This window comes from Eschrichtius robustus, chromosome 4 (genome assembly GCF_028021215.1).
Source record: "Eschrichtius robustus isolate mEscRob2 chromosome 4, mEscRob2.pri, whole genome shotgun sequence".
In the NCBI taxonomy this organism is placed as follows: domain Eukaryota; kingdom Metazoa; phylum Chordata; class Mammalia; order Artiodactyla; family Eschrichtiidae; genus Eschrichtius; species Eschrichtius robustus.
Genome location: NC_090827.1, coordinates 133,785,629 through 133,808,080, shown reverse-complemented (window position 1 = coordinate 133,808,080; position 22,452 = coordinate 133,785,629). Strand labels below are relative to the sequence as shown.

The 22,452-nt window shown below is 34.6% G+C and overlaps 1 protein-coding gene across 1 annotated transcript in view; it reads right to left on the bottom strand.

The window, feature by feature from the left end:
* Positions 1-22,452, bottom strand: part of AFG2A (AFG2 AAA ATPase homolog A) — a 328,145-nt gene that overhangs the window by 291,497 nt on the left and 14,196 nt on the right. The window contains exons 8-9 of the mRNA XM_068543404.1: positions 21,592-21,715; positions 19,163-19,418 (exon numbers count right to left, since the gene is read on the bottom strand). Of these exons, the coding sequence (XP_068399505.1) occupies positions 19,163-19,418; positions 21,592-21,715 (380 nt within the window). The remainder of the gene's footprint in view (positions 1-19,162; positions 19,419-21,591; positions 21,716-22,452) is intronic.

Here is a 22,452-nt window from a genome sequence, read left to right as displayed (position 1 = left end):
CTTAACAGATACAAACTACTATATACAAAATAGATAAGCAACAATGATTTACTATACAGCACAGGAAAGTACACCCATTATCTTATAATAACCTATAATGGAATATAAACTGCAAAAATACTGAATCATTATGTTATACACCTGAAATTAACACAACACTGTATTATAAATCAACTATACTTCAAAAAAAAGGAAAAACTAAAATAAAAGATACGCTAGAAGGAATCAACAGTAGATTACATGATACAGAAGAATGCATCAGCAAACTGGAAGACAGAGTAGTGGAAATCACCATGGTCTAAATAGTTGGGACCTAGAGAAAAGCTGCAGGAATAGTTTTGCCTCCCCTCACCAATAAAGCCAGGGACTATTCTTTAAATAAAGTAAAAGATCTGCCCAAGTAGAGCTTCTAATGAAGTACTGGAATCAACAAGAGAAGCTGAGCAGAGGCTGTGATAACTCCAGAGCTCATGATACCCATGCAGAGGTAGCAGGGAGGGGAGGGCAATCAGTATGGAATAGCACATAAAATCATTCTACTTATTTCTCATAATTCTTTTCTTCTTCCATTCATTTCTGTCGAATCTTTATTAAATCTTTCTTTTTTTAGGGTTTATTTTTTTTTAATAATAATGCACAGCTTTTTATTTCTCAACCTTTCTTCATTTCTAACATAAGAATTTCAGGTTATAAATTTCCCTGTAAGAATTGCTTTAGCTGCATACCACAGATTTTGATCATTCAATTCCAAATAGCTTTTTATTTGCATATTACAGTTCAACCAATAATTTATTTAAAATATTCTAACTTCCAAACTGTGAAAGTTTTTTAACTGACTGAATTTAACTTAGAGAACAAGGTTTGTATGAAATTAATTTTTCGAATGGCAAATTCATAAACATTCTCTACCTGTTTGAATCTGTATATATGTTGTTGGTTCAGTGTTCCAAATACACATCCATTATATCAAGTTTGTTGATAGTGTTCTTCAAACCTTCTCTATCCTCAACGACTGACAGAGATGTGTTAAAACTCACTAAAATGGTTCTGTTCATTTCTCCTTGTAGTTACAAAAATTTTTGTTTTATATATTTCAAAGCTACCCTGTCAAGTACATCAGATTTTAAACAGTTATAGCTTCCCAGTGAACTGAATGTTTTATCAATATACAGTAGTCATCCTTATCTTCAGGAGTGAGTTTTGCATTAAAATTATTCTAATCCTTACCACTTCCTTTTCTTGCTTTCTTTGAGACTCAATCTTTTGTGTTTTTCACATTCCATTTTGCCTTGTATTTAGTTTTAAAGTTATACACTCTCTATTATTTTAATGGTTATACTAAAAATGTTAACATACATATTTAAGTATAGTTAATCAAAGTAAAGTTAATCATGAGGCTGCAAGGAAATTAACAGGTAAGCCAGTGACATAGATCTCCACATTATTCTTCCGCAGACAAGGTTTTTTAACATCCAGAATGAACATTTGTTTTTTTGATCTCTACCATGTCATTATTTCCTCCATTCTATATTTTATTTCCATCTACTTTTCTCTTTCACCAAAAACTTCCACTAGTGTGATTCTGTCTCTTGAATGGACCTTGGTCTGACTTCATAATCTTAAAAATCTTGTCAAAGAATGAGATTATTTTAAACTTTGTTGTTTTGTTCTCAAGTCTATTGACTCTACCCTTACATTTTAAATTTCTTTCACGTTTGGGTTTACTGTGTTGCTCTTTTCCAGCTATCTGAGTTGAATGCATTTATTTTTAACCCCTCCTGTTTCCTGATAAATGTTTTTGTTATAATTCCCTCTTAGATAAAATCTACAACAGTTTTTACTACCATTCTATTCTTAACATTTAGTTCCTTATATAACTTCTTTTGCAGCTCACACAGAGATTATATGAGCATTATGTAACTTAGTTTTCAGTTGTACCAGTTACTAAATTATTGACTTTCAGCTCCAAAACCATACTTCTAAACTTGGCTTTGTGATACTTGGGGCTGAGACTCTGCAAACTACACTTTGGCTCCATGGTAGGCTTTGCCAATGTTAGAGCAAAGCTCTAGAGAGAGACTGCAGATGAAGGGGAGAGAAGGGACTAACTCTTTACTTCTGTGGGCTTCCGGTCTGTCTGCTATTCCTGTGACCACCACTCTAGCAACCCCTAAGAGACATCAGCACCAACCTACCAGTGCCACATTCTCAGAGGTCTGAGCCAGCCTTCAAAATATCAGGCAGTTCTTCAGAGGTCTGAGTTCTAGATTTTAGAAATCCCAACCTCTTTCCTTTGTTTCCCCAGCCTTACGGGTGATAGTAGCTTCTCAGTTAGTAATTTTATAATTTGTTATGAATTCTTTATAGTAAATTCTCTCTACAAAAATGAGTGGTAGAGGTTCTATCTCCTAACTGGATCATGACACAAATAACAATCCTATGGAATTTTTAAGAAATATCCTTTTTTCCCATTATATGCAGACTGAGGGTTTTTTTTTTTTAAACAAATTTATTTTATTTTATTTTTTATTTTTTATTTATTTATTTATTTATTTATATTTTTGGCTGCATTGGGTCTTCATTGCTGCACGCAGGACTTTCCCTAGTTGTGGCGAGCGGGGGCTACTCTTTGTTGTGGTGCACGGCCTTCTCATTGCAGTGGTTTCTCTTGTTGTGGAGCACAGGCTCTAGGTGTGCAGGCTTCAGTAGCTGTGGCTCGCGGGCTCTAGAGTGCAGGCTCAGTAGTTGTAGCACACAGGCTCAGCTGCTCCACAGCATGTGGGATCTTCCCGGACGAGGGATCGAACCCATGTCCCCTGCATTGGCAGGAGGATTCTTAACCACTGCGCCACCAGGGAAGTCCCCCAGACTGAGGTTTTTATAAGTGAGAGCAAAACTACCCAAACATTTTAAGAGGCTAATATAATCTTGGCTCCAAAACCAAATATGAACAAGAAAAAAAATGCCTTTCACTTACGGACATGGGACAAAAGTTCTAAATAAAATATTAGCTGACTAAATCTAACAGTGCATTAAAAATTATATTTCACAATCAAATAGAGTTTATCTCAGAAATGAAAGGCCAGTTCATCAAAAAACCTAACTCACCACATTATTGAGATTATATAATTATTTTTACTAATGCAGAAAAAATATTTGATAAGATTCAACATCCATTTATAATGATAAAGATAATTCAAAATACTCTTAGCAAAGTGTATTTAAGATTACATTCCAGAAATCTTTAGCAAATATTACACTTGATGAAAAAACTTTACATGCAGTGTCTTCAAAACTGTCAACAAGACAAGGACACCACTATCACTACTACTGGATAATTCAATTGTGGAGTCCCTGGCAATTAAGAATAGAAAAAATGAGACTGAGAAAGAGTCAAAAGGATGGAAAGAAATAAAACTGCCATTATTTGCATATGACAATCATTTACCCAGAAAAGCCAAAAAAAAAATAATCAAAAGAAAACTATTAGAATTATAGGAGATAAGGTAGACAACCTGCAAAAAATAATCAATATAAACTTTTTCTATACCAAGAAAAGCAATTTTAAAATATAGTAAGAAAAAAGATACCATTCACAACAATGACAAAAATAATAAAGTATATAGGAATTTTCCTAACCAAAAACGTAACACCTCTATGGAGACAATTCTAATAAAGAGGAAAATATGAATACAAGGGAGACATCCCATGTTCTTGAATGGGATGACAATACGACAAAAACATCAATTATATTCAAAATAATCTATATATTGTAAATGTGACCGCAATCAAAATGTCAGTTGTATATTTTTGCTAAATTAGAATAAACTTTCTCTAAAAATATACTGTTGAATAAAGGTCTACACATAACTAAGTCAACAGTAATGCAAATAAATAAGATTTACCTTACTGGATATTAAGATATAATTAATAGTATTAAAAATGTGTTTAAAAGTTATAAGACTAGACAGACCACACTGGGACAGAATAGAGTTCAGAGATAATCCATACATGTATAATATTAATAGCTGATAAATTTACAATAATATATCATAAATCAATGAGGAAAGGACAGGCTATTTAGTAGCTGGTAAATGAATAATAGGAAAATTGGCTCATTGTGTAGATCCCTAGCACTGTGTCTCTAATGATCTTTTCTGGTAGACAACATTGCATACATGTTGTCACACTTCATTGCTGGAGGATTTTTTAAATGTCCTGTGTGACTCCACTGGGAGAGGACTCTTGGAAGCTTGTGCCTATTTTTTTCCACACTTTGTGCTATGTGCCTTGGGCTGCTTCTGCTTGGTATCCTTTCACTGAAATAAATCAAGGCTATTAATACAACTATATGCTGAGTCCTGTGACGACTCCTAGTGGGGCATCAAACTTAGTGGTTTGTTACAGGGACCACCAAATATGTAGACAAATATAAATGAATAATAATTGAATAAAACACTAATAATAGTGTTATTGCAGTAAAGAGAATCAAAGTGTTCCCAAACTGTTTGCACTTTTCTTGCACTAGTCTCTAGTAAGCCAAGGAGACATATTGTAGTATGTAAGATAAATACTAAAAGATAAGTAAAATACATAACCAAAAAGATAACCAGAAGATGAGGAAGTAACAAAAATACTTGACTATTCCAAGAGAAGACAGTAAAAAAGATGAAAAAAACATACAAGTGGGACAAATAGAAGGTAAATTAAACCTAAGTATTTAAGATATTACCCTAAATATAAACGTATCATGTACTTGAATTAAAAGATTGACAGCACCAGATAGATGAAAAAAATAAAACCCAAATTTGTGTTTACAAGAGTCATATTCTGAAATATAAAAATACAGAAAGGTTGAAAGTAAAATAGAAAAAGGATACCATGAATGTAAAAGGAAAATAGTGCATCTATATCTACTATCAAATAGACTTTAAGAGGTACTACTAGACATTTCAGGATGATAAAAGGGTCCATTCACCAAGAATACATAAAATTCTAATACATGCCTAGTAACAAAGGCTCAAAGTATAAACAGCAAAATTAAGCAGAACTAAAAGGAGAAACAGACAAATCTGCAGCCTTACTTGCAGATTTTAACACACTTCCCTCAGTAACAAAAACAAACAAACAAACAAATATATATGTAGAAGTTATAAAAACAAAATTAACTCACCTATCTTAATTGGCATATATACAAAACAATAAATATCCAAAATAGTAAAATATCCATGCTTTCAAGGGTACCTGGAAGGAGTACCAAAACTGACCACAGGGTGGGACACAAAGCAACTCTCCATAAATTTCAAGGATTGAAATCATAAAGTTTATGTTCTCTGATTACAATAGACTTAATAGCAAAATCAGTAACAAAAAGATACCAAAAATACAAATATTTGGAAATTAGCCATTACATTTCCAAATAATTCATGGTCAAAAAAAAAAATCCAATGAAAATTGTTAATTTTTTTAACTGAATAATAATGAAAATATAACATGAAAAGTTGTGGGATGCTACTAAAGCTGTACTTAAAGGGACAATGACAGGCATAATGCACATATTAGGGAAGAATAAAGGGTGAAAGTCAATGAGGTGCTCATCTTATAAAACAAAGAATAAAATAAACCAAAAACAAATAAACAAAACAAAACAAAACAGTGGGAAGGAAAAAATGAAGATAGGAACAGAAATTAATGAAATGGAAAACAAATGTGCAATTAAAAAAACAAATCAATAAAGCCAAAGGTTTATTTTCTGAAAAGGCTAATAGAGATAAATCTCTGGCAAGACGAATCAGGGAAATGTGAGAAAAGACACACATTACCAATATCAGGAAGCAAAAATGACTACTGAATGGTCTACACTACAGAACCTACAGGCCATTGAAAAGATAGTAAGAGGATATCAGGAATAACCTTATACCAAATAACTCAAAAATTTAGATGAAATGAACCAATTTCTGGGGGGGGGGGAACCTTATCAAAACTAATACACAAAGTACACAATTGAATATTCCAATAGCTATTAAATTCATTATGTAATTAAAACCTTTCCCACAAAGAAAATTCTAAACATAGATGGCTTCACTGGTTAATGTTACAAAGTAGTTAAGTATGAATATAACACTAAGCTTACAAAAACTCTTGCAGAGAAAAAAAGAGGTCAGGATAATTCCCAACTTGATTCATGAGGCCAGCATAACCCTGTTCCTCAAATCTTGAAAGGACATTACAAGAAAACTGCAGACTGATATCTCTCCTGAACATAGGTGCAAATATCCTAAACAAAACATCAGCAAAAATATCAATATGTAAATAAAGGATTATACATCATGACAAGATGGCTATATTCCAAGAATGTAAAGTTAGCTTAGCATTTGAAAATCAATCAACATCATGTTCCACATTAATAGAATAAAGAAGAGAATATGATTATCTCAATAGACCCAGAAAAGGAACATCATAAAAATCAATATCATTAATTATAAAAACTAGGAACAGATGGAAATTTTGTTACTCTATCATATTAGCTACAAACAACAAAGAGCAAATATAATTCTTAATAGTAAAAGGTTAAAAATTTTCTCCCTAGGATCAAGAATGAGATAAGGATAAGTACTGTTATCACTTCTATTAAACACCATGTTAAAGATCCTAACCACTACAACAAGGCAAGAAAAAGAAGTGTAGAGGTTAAAAGGAATGAAAACTGTCATTATTTGCAGACTGTATACACAAAAAACTTTAACATGACTACATACATAAAAACTCAACCAATTTCCATACACACTATTAAAGTTAATAAGTGAATTTAGCAAGGTAGGTAGACACAAAGTCAGTACATAACAGTTTAGTTTTTCTAGATACCAACAAACACAATTAAAGTGAAACTTTACAAGATGTCATTTATAACTGCATTCAAAAAAACCTAAATACCTTAGAATAAACCTAATGAACATTATGCAAGACTTCTTCACTTAAAACTGTAAAACTGTGAGAGAAATTAAAGATCTAAAATAAACGAAGGGATCTACCACATGGTAGATAACTTGTAGATATTAACTTTCTAATTCTCCCTAAATTGATCAAGAGATTTAATAATTCCAATCGAAATCCAATTTTGTTTTGTCTTGGAAGGGAGGGAGTCTAGCAAGCTGATTTTTAAAGTTCTAGGCAAATGCAAAGGCCCAAGAATAGTCAAGACAATCTTGAGGAAGAAGAAAAAAGGTGCACTTACCCTCCAGAAATTAAGTCTTTTCAGAAGGCTTAAGTGATTAAAGATATTTCAGTATTTTGCACAAGGAGAAAGAGATCAATGAAACAGAACAGAGAATTCAGAACAAACCCAAACTCTTGATTTATGACAAAGGTAACACTGCAGAGCAAGAAGAATGGTCATTTCATTAACTAGTGCTGGTACAACTAATTATCTACATGGAAAAAAAGTGAAATAATTATAGATAGTAATGTAAAAGGAAAGATAATAAAGCATCTTTAAATGAAAGAAAATAAAATATTCACAATTGTGGAATTTACATAGATTTCTTAAACATGATAAAAAAAATCACTATCCATAAAGAAAAATGTTGATAACTTGGTTCATTATATTTATGTTATAATAAATGTATATGGTTACAAACTTCTATTCCTCAAAGACACTGTAAAGAGAGTAATTATTTTTTAAAAAGCAACACAATAGAAAAATTGAACAGATATCTGAATAGGCATGTCACGAAGGAGGATATCTAAATGGGCAATACATATATAAAAAAGTATTCAACTCAGTCTTCAGAGTAATAAAAACACAATGAAATACTGTTAAAAACCCACAAAATTCTGGCAAGAATGAGAAGAAACTGGTATTTTCACACATTACTAGTGGAAGAGGAAATTGAAGCAATCACCACAGAAAACTTTTGGCAGTATTTACTAACAACAACACACACATATTCTATAACCTGATAATTCCACCCCTAGATATAAAGCAAACAGAAATGTGTACATCTGTGCACCAAAAAAAGTATGTGCAAGAATACTGATGGCATCATTACTCACAATATTTATACAGTAAAATATAGCAATAAAAATGAACTAATTAATGCTACAACAGAATAAAATGATGAAGCTCTCAAACCATAATATGAGAGAAAGAAGACAGCACAAAACAGGCTGAACTAATCTATGGTGTTAGAAGCCAGAAAGAGTGGTTGCCTTTTGTGTTGAGATGAAGAGTAGTGGCTGGGAGAGAATCTGATGGAAGTTCTAGGGCACTAATAATGCTTTATATCTGGTTACATATATAAATACACTCATGTGGTCACATGACTGTATTCACTTTGGAAAATGCATGGATCTTATAGTTTTTACACTTTTCTATATATGTTATATTTCAGAAAGAAGTTTATTAAAAAATAGAATACATAAAAAAATGAAGTGAAAGGGAAAAAACCTATAAACAAAGCCACTATAAACAAGGGAGAAAAGAACAGGACTTGAGGAGAGATAAGAGCATTCCCTATGTTAATGAATCTGCAAGTATTTTTTACAGAACAGTTCTCAATGAGAATCACTATTCTGTACCTGTGTTACTTGCCAATTCAGTACAATTCATATTGAAGCAAAGCAAATAGTAAAATAAAATATCATGTCATGAAGCCACTGAGAAGAGATATTCATTGACTATAAGTTACTCTTTCACAGGTACTCTTCTTCAATATTAGTTCTATTCATTCATTCAAAATATTCACTTAGAAACTCCTAGACATAGTTAATTCATTCAACAACGTACTGAGCTCTTTTCTAGAGTACAAAAGAGCAAGAAGGCAGATAAACCTCTCATAGTGCTAACAGTCTAATAGAGAAGACATGATAACAAGTTATTATTATATACTGTGCCAAGTATTATGACATGGAAAGAACAAAGTGGCACAAAAACACATGTCAGGGACATCTAACTCAGTTTAGTAGGATTAGTGACAGTTTAGAGTTAGATAACCCTCACAGAAATCATTTAGTATATTCCTTTATTTCACAAATGAAGAGAGACTAAAACGTGTATACAAGCTAAATTAGTTAGACCTGATAAATGAGTTGATGTTAAACTGCTAATATGGGAACTGAGGCCAAAGAGGCAGCGGAGTATTCAAGGCAGAGGGAACAGCATATATAAAGGCCTAGGGACAAGAATGAGCGTAACACTTTAGAGATTATGCATCCCTGAAGAACAGTAGAAGACAAAATCTCTGTCCTTAAAGAGTTCACTCTTAGAAAGACGAAAGAACATGTTTTAAATAAACCTAAATCCATCTCTATTCATTTGTTTGTAGATATGTGAGAAGATGAAGTATGGCAGACTGTCAGAAAGGGAAAAAGAAAATAAGGAAGATTACAGATTTGCAAAAGCTGTAAAAACATTAACAAGGATACTGGAAATTCCTGCCAGAGCCCTTCAGATTCTTTCTCAATATGAGGTTCTATGATTCTAGACGCTGTACAGAGGTACTGTATTTTATACAAATGCTATTCTTGAAAATAACATAAGTTGAAACAGAATTTATATGAATTAAATGCATATCAGAGCTTATAAAGTTAAAGATCCTTGGAGCTATCATATTAATGCAAACAACCCTCCATGGTCCTAGATCTGCCACTAGCTCAGATGTCACTTGACATATAAAACTTAGCTCGTCTGGCCATCAGTTATGTCATTTATTAAATGGAAAGATTAAAATTTATCAATATTTTCTCTAAATTATTTTCAGCTTTATTTTTTTTTATTTTATTTTTTTGGAAAAGGTAGTCTTTTTAATAACTGCTTTTGTCACCAGGTTAAGTCATGCAGTTACAAAGTAGTCAGAAATTTCTCAAAGGATATTATTGTTAAAAAAAGAAAAGCTCATTCTTACATAAATAATATCTAGTACTTCATTGGGACACTACTGTTCAAAAGGCCCTGGCCAAACAGCTCCCCAAAAAAACACAACCCCAGGTTGTTTCCAGCCCATTGGGAATGAAGCCGTGTGCAGAAAATTCTATGATGCTAAGCTTAAATTATTAGACATCACCATTCCTCAGGAGGCCATACTAGAATCTATGGCAAGAAATTAAAGTTTTAAAAATACACATATTTTTATAAACCAGAAGTCAACAATTAACTAGAGGAGCAAATGGACACAGGTACATCATCAAGGAATATAGCTTAGGGCAAGCAATCTATAACATTTCCTTTCATTACTAAGTTTAATTTTAAAAATGTAAACAAAAACAGAAGCAATACAACTATGTTAAGAAACACAGCTTTGAAACAAAAAAACAGGTGTAGCTAATTAAATGTGTCATTTTGCTTTCATTGTTTTATGTTCTAATGATCTCAAAAGTTTTGAAGTGGGAAACAAGTTGCAAGGAAGAGAACAAAAGGCAAAATGCCCCAGGCAAGCCTAATGCCAACACATTCTTTGCAGTATATGACATGTTCTCCTCAAGCCCCACATCACTATCCAGATATAATCACTTCTGGACAAGAGCAATTACTCTAACTTCATGCTCTTCAAAACCACCTGCTCCAGATTCAATCAACAAACATCTTGCTCCATGCATATGGAATCCTACAATTTTATACTTAATGCTTGCTAAATAATGATGTTATTTTTTGAGCATGCAATTAAGTTCCTTCCTTAGAAACTAAAATTCATCACAGGAGTAATAATGTTTTTCAGAATTATTATCTACCCTACAGACAATTATATAAAGAAGTAACATGAAACATGGGCATCTGGATCTCAGATTTGAATTGTAAAAGTTAGGCATAAAATTTCTGAATAGTATATTCAGGCAAACGAAGACTGAAAGCAACTATAAAAATCTAAGTCTCTCTTTTTAAAATATACTTTCCTCAAAATATCAGAATTCCAGAAATGTTCTATCTGGAGTCTTTACTCTCCCTCAACTCAGTATTAACTATGGACAAGGTGATAAGTATCACTTGATATATCACTGGGAGAGTTCCATTTCTCACTCCTTATTCATAGAAAAGAAATTAAACAGAATACTCTCAAAGAGGGTATTGTGGTTCTTGCGTTATTTATATTACAAATGATTGGTATAACTTAGACTGACTGCAGAAGCCAGGTCTATTACAAATCCCCTATCACTTTTAAAAATTGCTTTTAAAAGTAATAGCACTATGGAAAGCACCCTGGTCTCAAGACCTGAATCTTGGGCCAAGACTTCACTAACTGCTTGAGCTTGGATGGATCACACAGTCTGTACTCATCTGTGAAATAAGGGAATGTACTAAATGATTTCTGATAGGGTCTTCTAGTTCTAAAACGACAGAATTAATTCACTTCACCAGTCCCAGGTTTTAACAAACTTTCCTAAAAATACAGCTTATAGTTTCAAAGTTTTAATATCAAATTATTTATTACCTGGCTTACCAACCCTATTAAAATGCAGAGTTAGGAACAAAAAGGATAGTTTGCTTACAGCACAATTCTTATGCCAACAGAGGTTGAAGATCTATGGCTTGGTGGACTAGAGCAAGGTCCAGGTAAGAGGAGAGGAACCAGGAAAATAATGAAGGAATATAGTCTGATATGATTTTGACTTGGGGCAGTGGGGGGGGGGGGGCGGCAGGCCAATTATATTTGTCCCTTTTTTTGGAAGGTACAAAAACTCTAAATAACACACCATTAAAACTGAAAAAATAATTCACAGTCACTATCTCTGTTCCTTCAACTTTCAATCACCCCTCAATTTATTGCGATCTACTAGAACTACTCTCTTCCAAGGCCCTCGTGACCACCCAAGTACTAAGCACTTGATGTCACTATGGTCTCTATACTGTCGATCCTGGCCCCACTATTTATTTCCTGTGTGATCTTGGTGAAGTTCCATAACCTCTCTGACCTAAGTTTCTTCACCTATAAAATGAAGATAACCATATAAGGAATGCTGTAAGAAATCATTAACACGTGTGAAGGCACTTCAAACAATGGATGACACATTGTAAGTACTCAATTAGTGGTAACTAATAATATACTATTTCTAATTACTTCCTCCCTGAATGTTCCCTCATTTGAGTCACCACTTTTTCGGGGTTCTCTTCCCACCTCTCCAGCCACTCCTCAGTCTCCTATACCAGATTTTTCCTAACAATTCAACCTTTGAATGGTGGTGTTCCCCAGGATCCCTTTTTTCCTCAGTAGCAGGTTAAAACCTCCCTGATCCTTCACAAACACAACACAACATATTATAATTTTACCTGTTACACTGCTGCACTTCTCTGTGCATCTTGAGCTCTAAGAGGAGAAAGTCCAAGTCTCTCTTATTCACTGAGGTAGTCCCAGCACCAAGTGCAGTGCCTGGCTCAATAAATGAACGAACGAATGAACTCTGTTCATTCTCTCTAAGTGACTTCATTCATTTCAATGGCTTCAGTCATAATCTAACTGGTGACAACTCACTAAAACATAGATCTAACCAAGACTCTCATCTCCAAAACCTGCAATTCAAAGTCCTGCAGCTTAGACAATGTAAACAATAAAGAGGGGTAGAAGGTGGAGGACAGAGTGGGCAGGAAGAAGACATCGCAACAGTCCAGACAAGAGCAACGAAAAATAGTTAAAAAATTTTTTTAAAGCTGAAACTCTGAATAAATTTTGAAAATAGAGCTGACAGGATTTGATAAAGAGTAACAAAAAGAGGAATCAAGAATAACTCTTAGAAGTAACTTTCTTTTAGAAAGACTGATTTTTTTTTTTTTTTTTAATTAGAAAGAAAACCTTTCCTTAGGTTTTCTACTTTTATAGCCTTGGCAAGGCAACTCAGAAAATTTTCCACTAGTGAAGTAAATAGGATATATCACTTAGAGCTTAAACAGAATCAAAACTACCACTTGTTTTTCTGAAACAAACCATTCAGCTCCAGTCATTTCAAATGAACAGCAGAACTAATATTAAGATACCCAATTCACTGATCAAAAAAAATTCCACTTCTCATATAATATCCATAATGTTTATGCAGTAGGAAAAATCCCAACATCACAAATATAACTATCACTATATTTCAGAATTACAAAATGGGAAAATTCATTGCTTTATGAGATATTATATTGCATAATTACTGCCTATTTATCCACCTACAATAATGAATAAAGATATGATCCCTTATAAAATGCATTAATTAGAGTGATAATCGTGATACATACATCAACTTAATTTTGTTGCTCTACTGCAGGGCTACAGTGGACTCACATGTGGGACGACGTGGGTAGGGGAGGGAAGAGACTGCAACTCTGACTATGTATGACAGGAGAGCTCTCACATTCAGCAAGAAAATCTGTCAGGGAGGCACCCCCAAAATAAGCCATATCTATCTCTAGTCTGCATATTTCTATTGATGGGCGAGACTTTCACCGATCCAGGTTCAGTAAAAGTCACTACTCGAGTAGCAAGGTAAAGGATTCTGCTAGACTTCCCTGATATCACTTGTACTAGAGTAACCAAATACTTCATAAAATCAGGAATACTGTCAAAATTCAAATAAGCATCTACCAGCGAGGTGCATAAATACACATAAAATATGAAAAAAAATTTTTTAAAAAGAGAGAAAGTGACACTTACCAAGGGCCTGTATAAACCATGAACACTGCTGTCAGGCTATACTTCTAAACCTCATAAGAACCCTTTTAAAAATGTTATCCAAAAAAAAAAAAAAGTTATCCCTATTTAGCAGGTGAGGAAAGAGTTCAAGAGGTTAAATGGCTTGCCCAGTGACTCTCAGCTGATAAGGGGTAGTGCTAGCATTTGAAACTAGAGCTCACCATAAGCTTTCCACAAAACCCCACTATTTCCCTGGACCTTATTTAAAAATACTGAATTTTTACAGAATCAACATTTTAATTCTAACTTAGAAAACAACATTGGCAGAATTCAAAAATGGTGGAAAATGTTAGAAAAAGAACCTTTCTTAAGAACTGGACTGTACATAGGAGATCTTCCATAAATTCCTGTTCAAATAAGCTAGTGAAGGGTGGGAGGGAGGACTAACAGCTATAAATATCTCAGAACCCTGCTACAAGACAGATAAAATTTTCCATTTCACAAGAAGTTATGTTATAGTAATTAGATTCAGTATTTTTACTAGACCTACGTAAGTGTAATAATGACAAAATCATTGTTTAAATAAGAGTTTTAATTCTTCCTGTTCTGTGATGGTATCTTATCAAGGCCCAAGCATTTGGTATGAACATGTTGAAATGATGTGTAATCAACAAGGATGCTAAAGATAAATTCATAGAGATGTGAAGCAAATGCTTCCTTCCACTGTTAACAAAATGACCGAGTCCACTTCTTGAAGAAATCAAGCTCTATTTATATTCACTCTCCTGAAATGGCACAGGCAGCCTTAGAAGGATAAGTTTATAATAAATCCCTGCATTTGGAAAACATTGTTGCTAAGCATCTTCTAACATTCAGCAGAGTTTATATAATTCATGTCTCCACTGCATAATTAACATTTCATGTTTTCTAAAAAAGTGTGGTATGCTTATCTATGTTGTTAATTTAAAACATTATAAATTTTGAGGGAATTAATAAAAGGCTATGCAACTAATTAATTAGAAAGGCAGCCTAATCCCAGGAGGCATAAAAACATAGACATTAAATGTCAGGATGTGTCAGAGTTGAGCTTATAAACAGCTTGTCTGCTTGAGATAAAACATTTCAAAATGCAGCTGCTCTTTGCTTAAAAAGGTGAGCTACAAAACATTAGGCTTTTGGACAAGTCACGACTCATCAAACCACAGTCTAGCTCAAAAATTAATTATAAAGAAAACATAGCATTTGAAAATCAGTTTCACACCCAACCCTCAACATTAAACATTATATCTGCTCAGATAATAAGAGATCCAATTGTTGAAAGCAATACTACAGTAGTATTTCCAACTTTCTTACTTGTTATGGAGACAAAGTTTAAAAATACGGAAAATATTCAGTAACACTAGAATAAAAGATTAGAAAAGTCGAGAGTAATCACACTGCAAAAGACACAGCATCACCCTTACAAACTCTGGAATAGATTGCAAACCTTCGGTCCTCTGGAAAAGCACGCACAAACATATATACTACAAGGATTTTGATCTTTTGTATTAATAACCCACAAACAATAACCTTAAGATTAACAAAACAATCAGTAACATAGTTCACTTAGGTTTTATGAAATTCTGAATCACTTCAATGTATGTAATTACTAGACACCTGTGCACCACTTTTTATTAAAAATGGCAGGGCTTCCCTGGTGGCGCAGCGGTTGAGAACCTGCCTGCCAATGCAGGGGACACAGGTTCGAGCCCTGGTCTGGGAAGATCCCACATGCCGCGGAGCAGCTGGGCCCGTGAGCCACAACTACTAAGCCTGCGAGTCTGGAGCTTGTGCTCCACAACAAAGAGAGGCCGCAACAGTGAGAGGCCTGCACACCGCGATGAAGAGTGGCCCCCGCTTGCCGCAACTAGAGAAAACCCTCGCACAGAAACGAAGACCCAACACAGCCAAAAATAAAAAATATAAATAAAATAAAATTTAAAAAAAAAAAAAAAAAATGGCAGAGCTTCCCCAACTAGAAGGCAGTCCAGGAAAAAGGAAAACCACCAGACAGCCAACACACAAAAAGCTCAGAGAACATACATGTCCACAAATCATAAGCAAGCAAATGTTCTAAGAAAAACACATGTCTACATTCTTACTTGTATTCTTAATTGTTAATCCTTAACTATTCCCTTAATTGTGGCTTTCTATCTTTCAGAATTATTTTTCATTTTAAAGTTTTATTCAGAACCATTATATATACCTGCAAGACAAACTTGGACACTCATTTTCTCCTACAGTCAGAGACTAAAATGATACAGTAGTTTAGAATAGTACATTACTATCACATAAAAACTCTAGGAAGAAACTCAACACTATCAGTGAGAGAGTCAGAATTACATTACCTAAACTTAATGCAGTTATTTAAATCAGTTACAGAGAATCTCCAAAAATCGGAGAGCTGGTTGGCCTAGATCAGTGGTTCTCAAAGTGTAGCCCTTGGACCAGCAGCACTGATTATCACCTGTAACTTGATAGAAATGCAAATTCTTGTACCCCAGCTGGACCTACTGAACCAGTAGCATGCAGCCCGGAATTGTGTTTTAACAAGCTCTACAAGTGATTCTTATACCGGTTTAACGCAGGAGAACCACTGGCCTAAATTAATGATACATTTCCTGTTCACAGGGAAGTACAAGACTGGCTACTTCAAATCACTTGGAAAACATTATAAATACTGATTCCAGTTTCCCACCTTCTTTATTCAATTAAGTATGGAAAGTGAGTGTGTGTGTGTGTGTGTGTGTGTGTGTGTGTGTGCGCGCCTGCATGGGAGCGTGCATGGCTTCCCAGGTGAACCTGAGGCATAATGAGGTTTTAAGAACCAATGACCTGGGAATTCCCTGGTGGTCCAGTGGTTAAGAATCCGCCTTCTGTTGCAGGGGACGCAGGTTTGAACCCTGGTCGGGGAACTAAGATCCCACATGGGCAGGTCAACTAAGCCCAGGTGCCTCAACTACTGAGCCCGCGTGCCTCAACTAGAGAGCCCAGGTGCTCTGGAGCCCGTGCGCCGCAAGGAAGATCCCATGTGATTCAACTAAGACCCAACACAGCCAAAAATAAATAAAATAAATATTTAAAAAACAGAAACAGGGGTTCCTACCTTTAAAAAAAAAAAAAAGAACCAGTGACCTATGTCAGTGGCTCTCAAAGTGTGGTCCCCACACCAGCAGCAGCAGCAGCAGCAGCAGCTGGGAACATGTTAGGAATTCACAGGTACCAGCCCAGACCTACTGAATCAGAAACTCTGGGAATAGGGCACAGCCAGCCATCTATAGTTTACTAAGTTCTCCAGGTGATTCTGATGCACGATAAAGTCTGAGAACCTCAACTCCAAGTGATATGTCTGGAATTGGGAACATGTGAAATGAGCCTGAATTCTGCAGAAAAGAATAAATAAGAGAACCAACTTGTGTACTCAGGAATACATCTCTTGGAGCTGGAGTCTCTCACTTTCCTCACAAATTTGGAGGTCAAGGTGACTTACTTCCCAGATAAGCCAGTGGGAATTCTCAAGCTGTCCACTTAAACACAGCACAAATGGTGAAAAATGAAAATGCCTCCTAAAAAGCACTGGTTTTAAGCAAGATGTATTTAAAGTCCACAGTCAGAACCATAGCTGAGAAATCTTGTCAGTGGGAAGCCAAAAATTGACTGGAAATGTTCATAAAAATAGCAGCAGTTATTTAAGGCACCACAGGACACTACCTTGTCTATTGCTACCTATAAAGGTAGCAATAACCACTCGGAGTTGTTTCCTTAGCACAGAGCAGGGATTTCTAAAGGCAAGAAAGGACAGGAGGAGATGAAGCTCAACAGGGGTTTAAAGACAAAACTCAACTCTACTCTGCAGTTAATAAATATTTTTATTACTCTACCAAGAGGAGTGGCGTGGTAATTACGTCTCGTTACGTCTCCCAGTTTTCACATACATTTCTCAAATACTTACTGAGCATATTGCCTCTAAATATTAAAATTTTACCATGACTCTTTTTGTAAAAAATATGATTCTAACTTTGTGTGTAATTCTAAGGTCAGTGTAATAATTGCGACTGCTTCTACTTATCCAAGGACACTTACTATGTTAAAAAAAAGGGGGGGGGGGGCACAGCGGTTCAAACTTCCCTAGGCAGTCATTTTAAAAGACTAAGAGCCATTCAACTTTTCCCCTAATAACTCCTCTAAATTTGAACTTAGTTAGAAGGCAATATTAAATGTTCAATTCTTTTTATCTAGAACTAGGAGAATACGTAGTTCAAATTTACTATATAGCTGAGTTTTTTCTTCCTATGCTCAATGCACACATTAGGGGTGCCCTTGTATATTCAATAAGTGAGATATGCCCATTCTATAGCATTTGGAGCATAATTCTACTATTTTTAATGCTTATAGAGTTTGAGTTGTTTTATCTTTCCTTCTGAGTCATACTATTAACCAAATGTATAAGTTAATCAAGTCCTTAGTCAGACTGTTTCAATGAGAAAATGCAGTTAACTTCACAATCAGCATTAGTCTGCTTTGTAGCATTATTTCTAAGAACACTGTGGGAGAAAGCCCTGACTAACCACCTAAGTTTAAATCATTCAGACAAACAGGCACCAAAGAGAAGACAATGAAGAGTGAAAAAGCCAGGTGTATGAAAGTAGCTAGTGAGGCCAGGCCAGGTTTAGTGCCTAACTCGGGTACTTCCTTGTTCTGTTCTAGTTCATCCTATCCTTCCTATCCTTCTTCCCTCCCTTCCTTCCTTTCTTCCCTTCTTTTTTTCCATTTCTTTCTTCTTCTCCCTTATACCCAAGGAATGTCATATGTACAAAAGCACTTAGGTATCATCTACCACAACCCCCTCAATTTACAGATGGAAAAAACTAAGGCTCAGATAAGGCAAAGAACTTGCCCAAGACCACAAGCCTGATTTTAAAGGTATTTTCTACTCAAAATCCATTTTCTACTATACACCCCTGCCTCTTTAGAAAAATCTCTTGCAAAAATTCTAGCACACTGTTCTTAAACTTTATTCTGCTATATAAAGTTAGAGAACACCACTGCATAACACAACATATACTAGTATTTAAGACAGTATACACAAAACTACATATTTTCCCTACTGGACACTTTAATTTTAAGACTAATCTTTTTAAAAATTACCTTCTCAAAATCTGATTCATTGCTAGATTAGGGGAAACAGAAGATCAGTTAAATACTTGAAAATTTGAAATTATTAAGTCATATTAACAGCAGTTAATATTTATTTACTGCTTGTATATGCCAAGTACATCCTTTTTTTATGTGTGTATTTTTATGTGTATATTTTTATTTTTAGGAAGAGGGATTAAGAGTGACTCATTTCATTTTTATAGTTTTCTGAATTATCCAGATTTTTTTCATAAAACATATATATTTTATGATTAGAAAAAAAATTAGCTATTTCCATTAGGAAATAAGTGAGATATAAATTATCAGTTTGTAAATAAACCAGTTATTAAATCCATCAGTACAGAGTCACTACAGCAAATCACTCTCACCTGCTTCATTACACAAGGCTTTCAAGTCTGCTCCAACGTAGCCATGAGCATTATTTGCCAGCTGTAGCAGTTCAGCTTCAGTGAGCAAATGGGGCACCCTTAGCAGCAGTTTCTGGAGGATATCTAGCCGGTCTTGTGCATTCGGAACTCCAATCTCAATTTCTTTATCAAACCGTCCAGGTCTTCGTAGTGCAGCATCCAAAGCATGAGGGCGATTTGTGGCCCCAAGAACCAGCACCTGTCCTTCACTTCCTTCCTAACAAAACAAAATTAAAATATATTACATATTCTTCTAAAAGTAAAAAAATAAAAAAAATATGCACTCGCTATATAGACAAGGATAGATCTAACTGTCCAGGCTGCTAAGTCCTAGCCCTTATTTCTCAAATTTTGTCACTCATCCCACATTTCCCAAAGCTCAGTCTAAATGCTCCCTTACCTAGAAAGTTTTCCAATACTTAACTATCTACTGTAAGTGATGTCTCTCCCACTTCTAGCATCTTAACTACACAATTCTCATGAATAACAACATATATACCCTATACCATATAGTTTTAATTTGTTTAACTGTTTTAAGTTGTCCTTTTCCCTACTTGAAAGCAAAGATTATGACCTACACGTGTTTCAAACAGAACAAGGCTCTATTACGCAGTTGTCTAAGAAATCTTCCTCACATTTGCACTGTTTCTATTTTGTTTTGATAAATATTCAAATTCCTGAAAATACACACAACAATATAACCAACACCCAAGTATCAGATACCCTTGAATACATACGGATTTTTACTCTAAGAATAAAATTTGGAACAACAAATTATAAAGAACTATGTTCACAATGAGCCACCTATAGAAATTATCCAACATTCTACTCAGATGACCCAAGTGTAATCTCACAGAGACAAGCTTAACTGGAATGTGATTTGAAGTAAGAAAACTCAAACCTAATCAACTATACTGGATGTGCCAACAGGAAGTGCACGGATTACAGTGAATCTATGAATTATGAGTTTAGAAGACAAAAATACAGGCCCTTAAACACTTTCAGGCTAAAACATCAGTGCCACATGCTCCCAGTCCTGCCCAAAGGCAAGAACATCAGTTCACAGCAGGTCTATCCCAGTGGCAGAGAAAGAGGTAGCAATGACATAGTAATTAAGATCCTCCAACACAGAGCCTCTTATCTGATTTCCTACTCACCAAAATCCATTCTAATTGTAATACAGCTCTCCACATATTTTCTTCAGGATGAAAAGAGAGCCGTTCATAAACAAAGTATTTGGTCAGCTTAATAATTATACTTTTCTTTTTCTTTTTTAAAAAACTTTTCATTGAAGTATAGTTGATAATAATTATACTTCTTATTGTAAATGGACGAACTGGTATCCCAGTTTATGTATCAGTCTCTTGTGAGTGTTGTTATTATGGATCTATCCTCAGAGCTCCACTATCTCCAACATACTAACAACACTGAATCCTCCAGCTTTGTAAGTTCAGGACCGAACCTGGGACATTATGATCACACCTAGGTAGTGCCCTAAGACTGAGAACCAGATGGTCATCCAGCCTCCCGCAGGTTACAACCCTTCTCTTATGTTACTCTTAAAATTGTAACACAGGTTAGCAAATAACAGAGACAATACCAAACGTTCCCATTATTTTCACATGTTCAGTTTCTACCAATAGTCAGTAAAACCAAAAAGTTCGAATTGCCCAGTTTTTCAATGTGCAAAAGACTGGGGACTCCATGATTTCTAAAATTTCTTTTGGTTCTGACATATTATGATTCTAAAAATGTGAGTTATTTACAATCTTGTATAAGAAGTGTATTCTTCTGATAAATGCCTAACAGGAGTCTGAGAGAATTTTTCTTCATTCCTCTTCCCTATTAGTCCTATGGATCTCCCTTTCATAATCAGCACATAGTTTTCATTAATATAAGACTGTATGCACTATCAAAGAACCTGGTAACATGAGTAAATTCTTTTTAAATGTTGTACAAACACATTTCCCATTATTCTCACTTTGTCCTTTCACTTGCCCAACTTAGAGCCCCCAAAGAATCAATTTTTACAAGAGTAATAAGACTTACTCATGAAATTTCGTAGTAAATTCCCCTTAAATTTAATTGCTAAATTTTCCTTACTGACTTGGGCTTCAGGTTTTTAGGTTAATACCACTTATTATAAATCTATCATTGTATATAATTTTATATGCTAGAAAAATATGCCAGGTTATACTGTCCTAGCTGTTACAAAGAAATCACGAAGAAAATTATTTTATGGGTCTTTCCTCTAGTTTTTACAGCTAATATGTCTTCCTTACCCTAGAGGATCCAAAAAACTCAGACGTATTTGACAGTTTTTGCCACTACATACATATTATTAAGAAAATACCCCCTCCTACAGAAATCAATACTGGTGCTGTACTTACTGAACCAATACCATCCATCAGTGTTAAGAGTGAAGCTACAACTCTTTTTTCCACTTCATTCTGAGCCCCTTCTCTTTTAGGGCAAAGTGCATCCAGCTCATCAATAAAAATAATTGATGGGTGCCTAAAAATAAACAAGTAAAATGAATTCTCCAATATACATTAAATTTTTAAATGATTGTTGTTGCACTGCAGTTAAAAAATTGAAATTGTTTTAATTTTTTGACTGAAATGCAATGCATCAAATTTAGGATTTAATTAATAATATTAAAGACAAAAGCAATAGGATGTTAAGCTGAAAAATCTTAGATTAATTCTAGCCTAAATTATTAACTCACCAATATCACATTCTAGTAGATCTGCCCTCAATAAAAAGCAGAGTACTGAGAACATGTATTGCTCATGAGATGACAGTCTATGCCCAGACAGAACTTGCCCACTAATGCCCACTAAATTGCTATGCCTGGATCAATTCAGAAGCTGAGGCCAGTGATGCTATTCCTTGGAGATGGTTTAAAGTTCCAAGGGATAGAAAGTAGAAATGCTCTTTTTAAAAAATCTACTAAAAAAACAACTTTCAAGATGACCAATTCTCCCATAAAAAGATGTGAATTCTCTCATAAGAGGAAGTCTCAACTTCCAGGAACAAATTAATAGTGACAACAAAAACATACTAAACAATAAGGTATACCACTGGTTCTCAAATCTTCAGTGTTTGGAGTAAAGACTACTTATTTTACCTACTGGGGGAAAAAAAAACTTTAAAAATGGAAGTTTTGATAAGAGAGCAGTAATTATGGTAGGTTACATACCAAAACAATGGAAGAGACATAGCCATATTATGAATAAAACTACATTAGA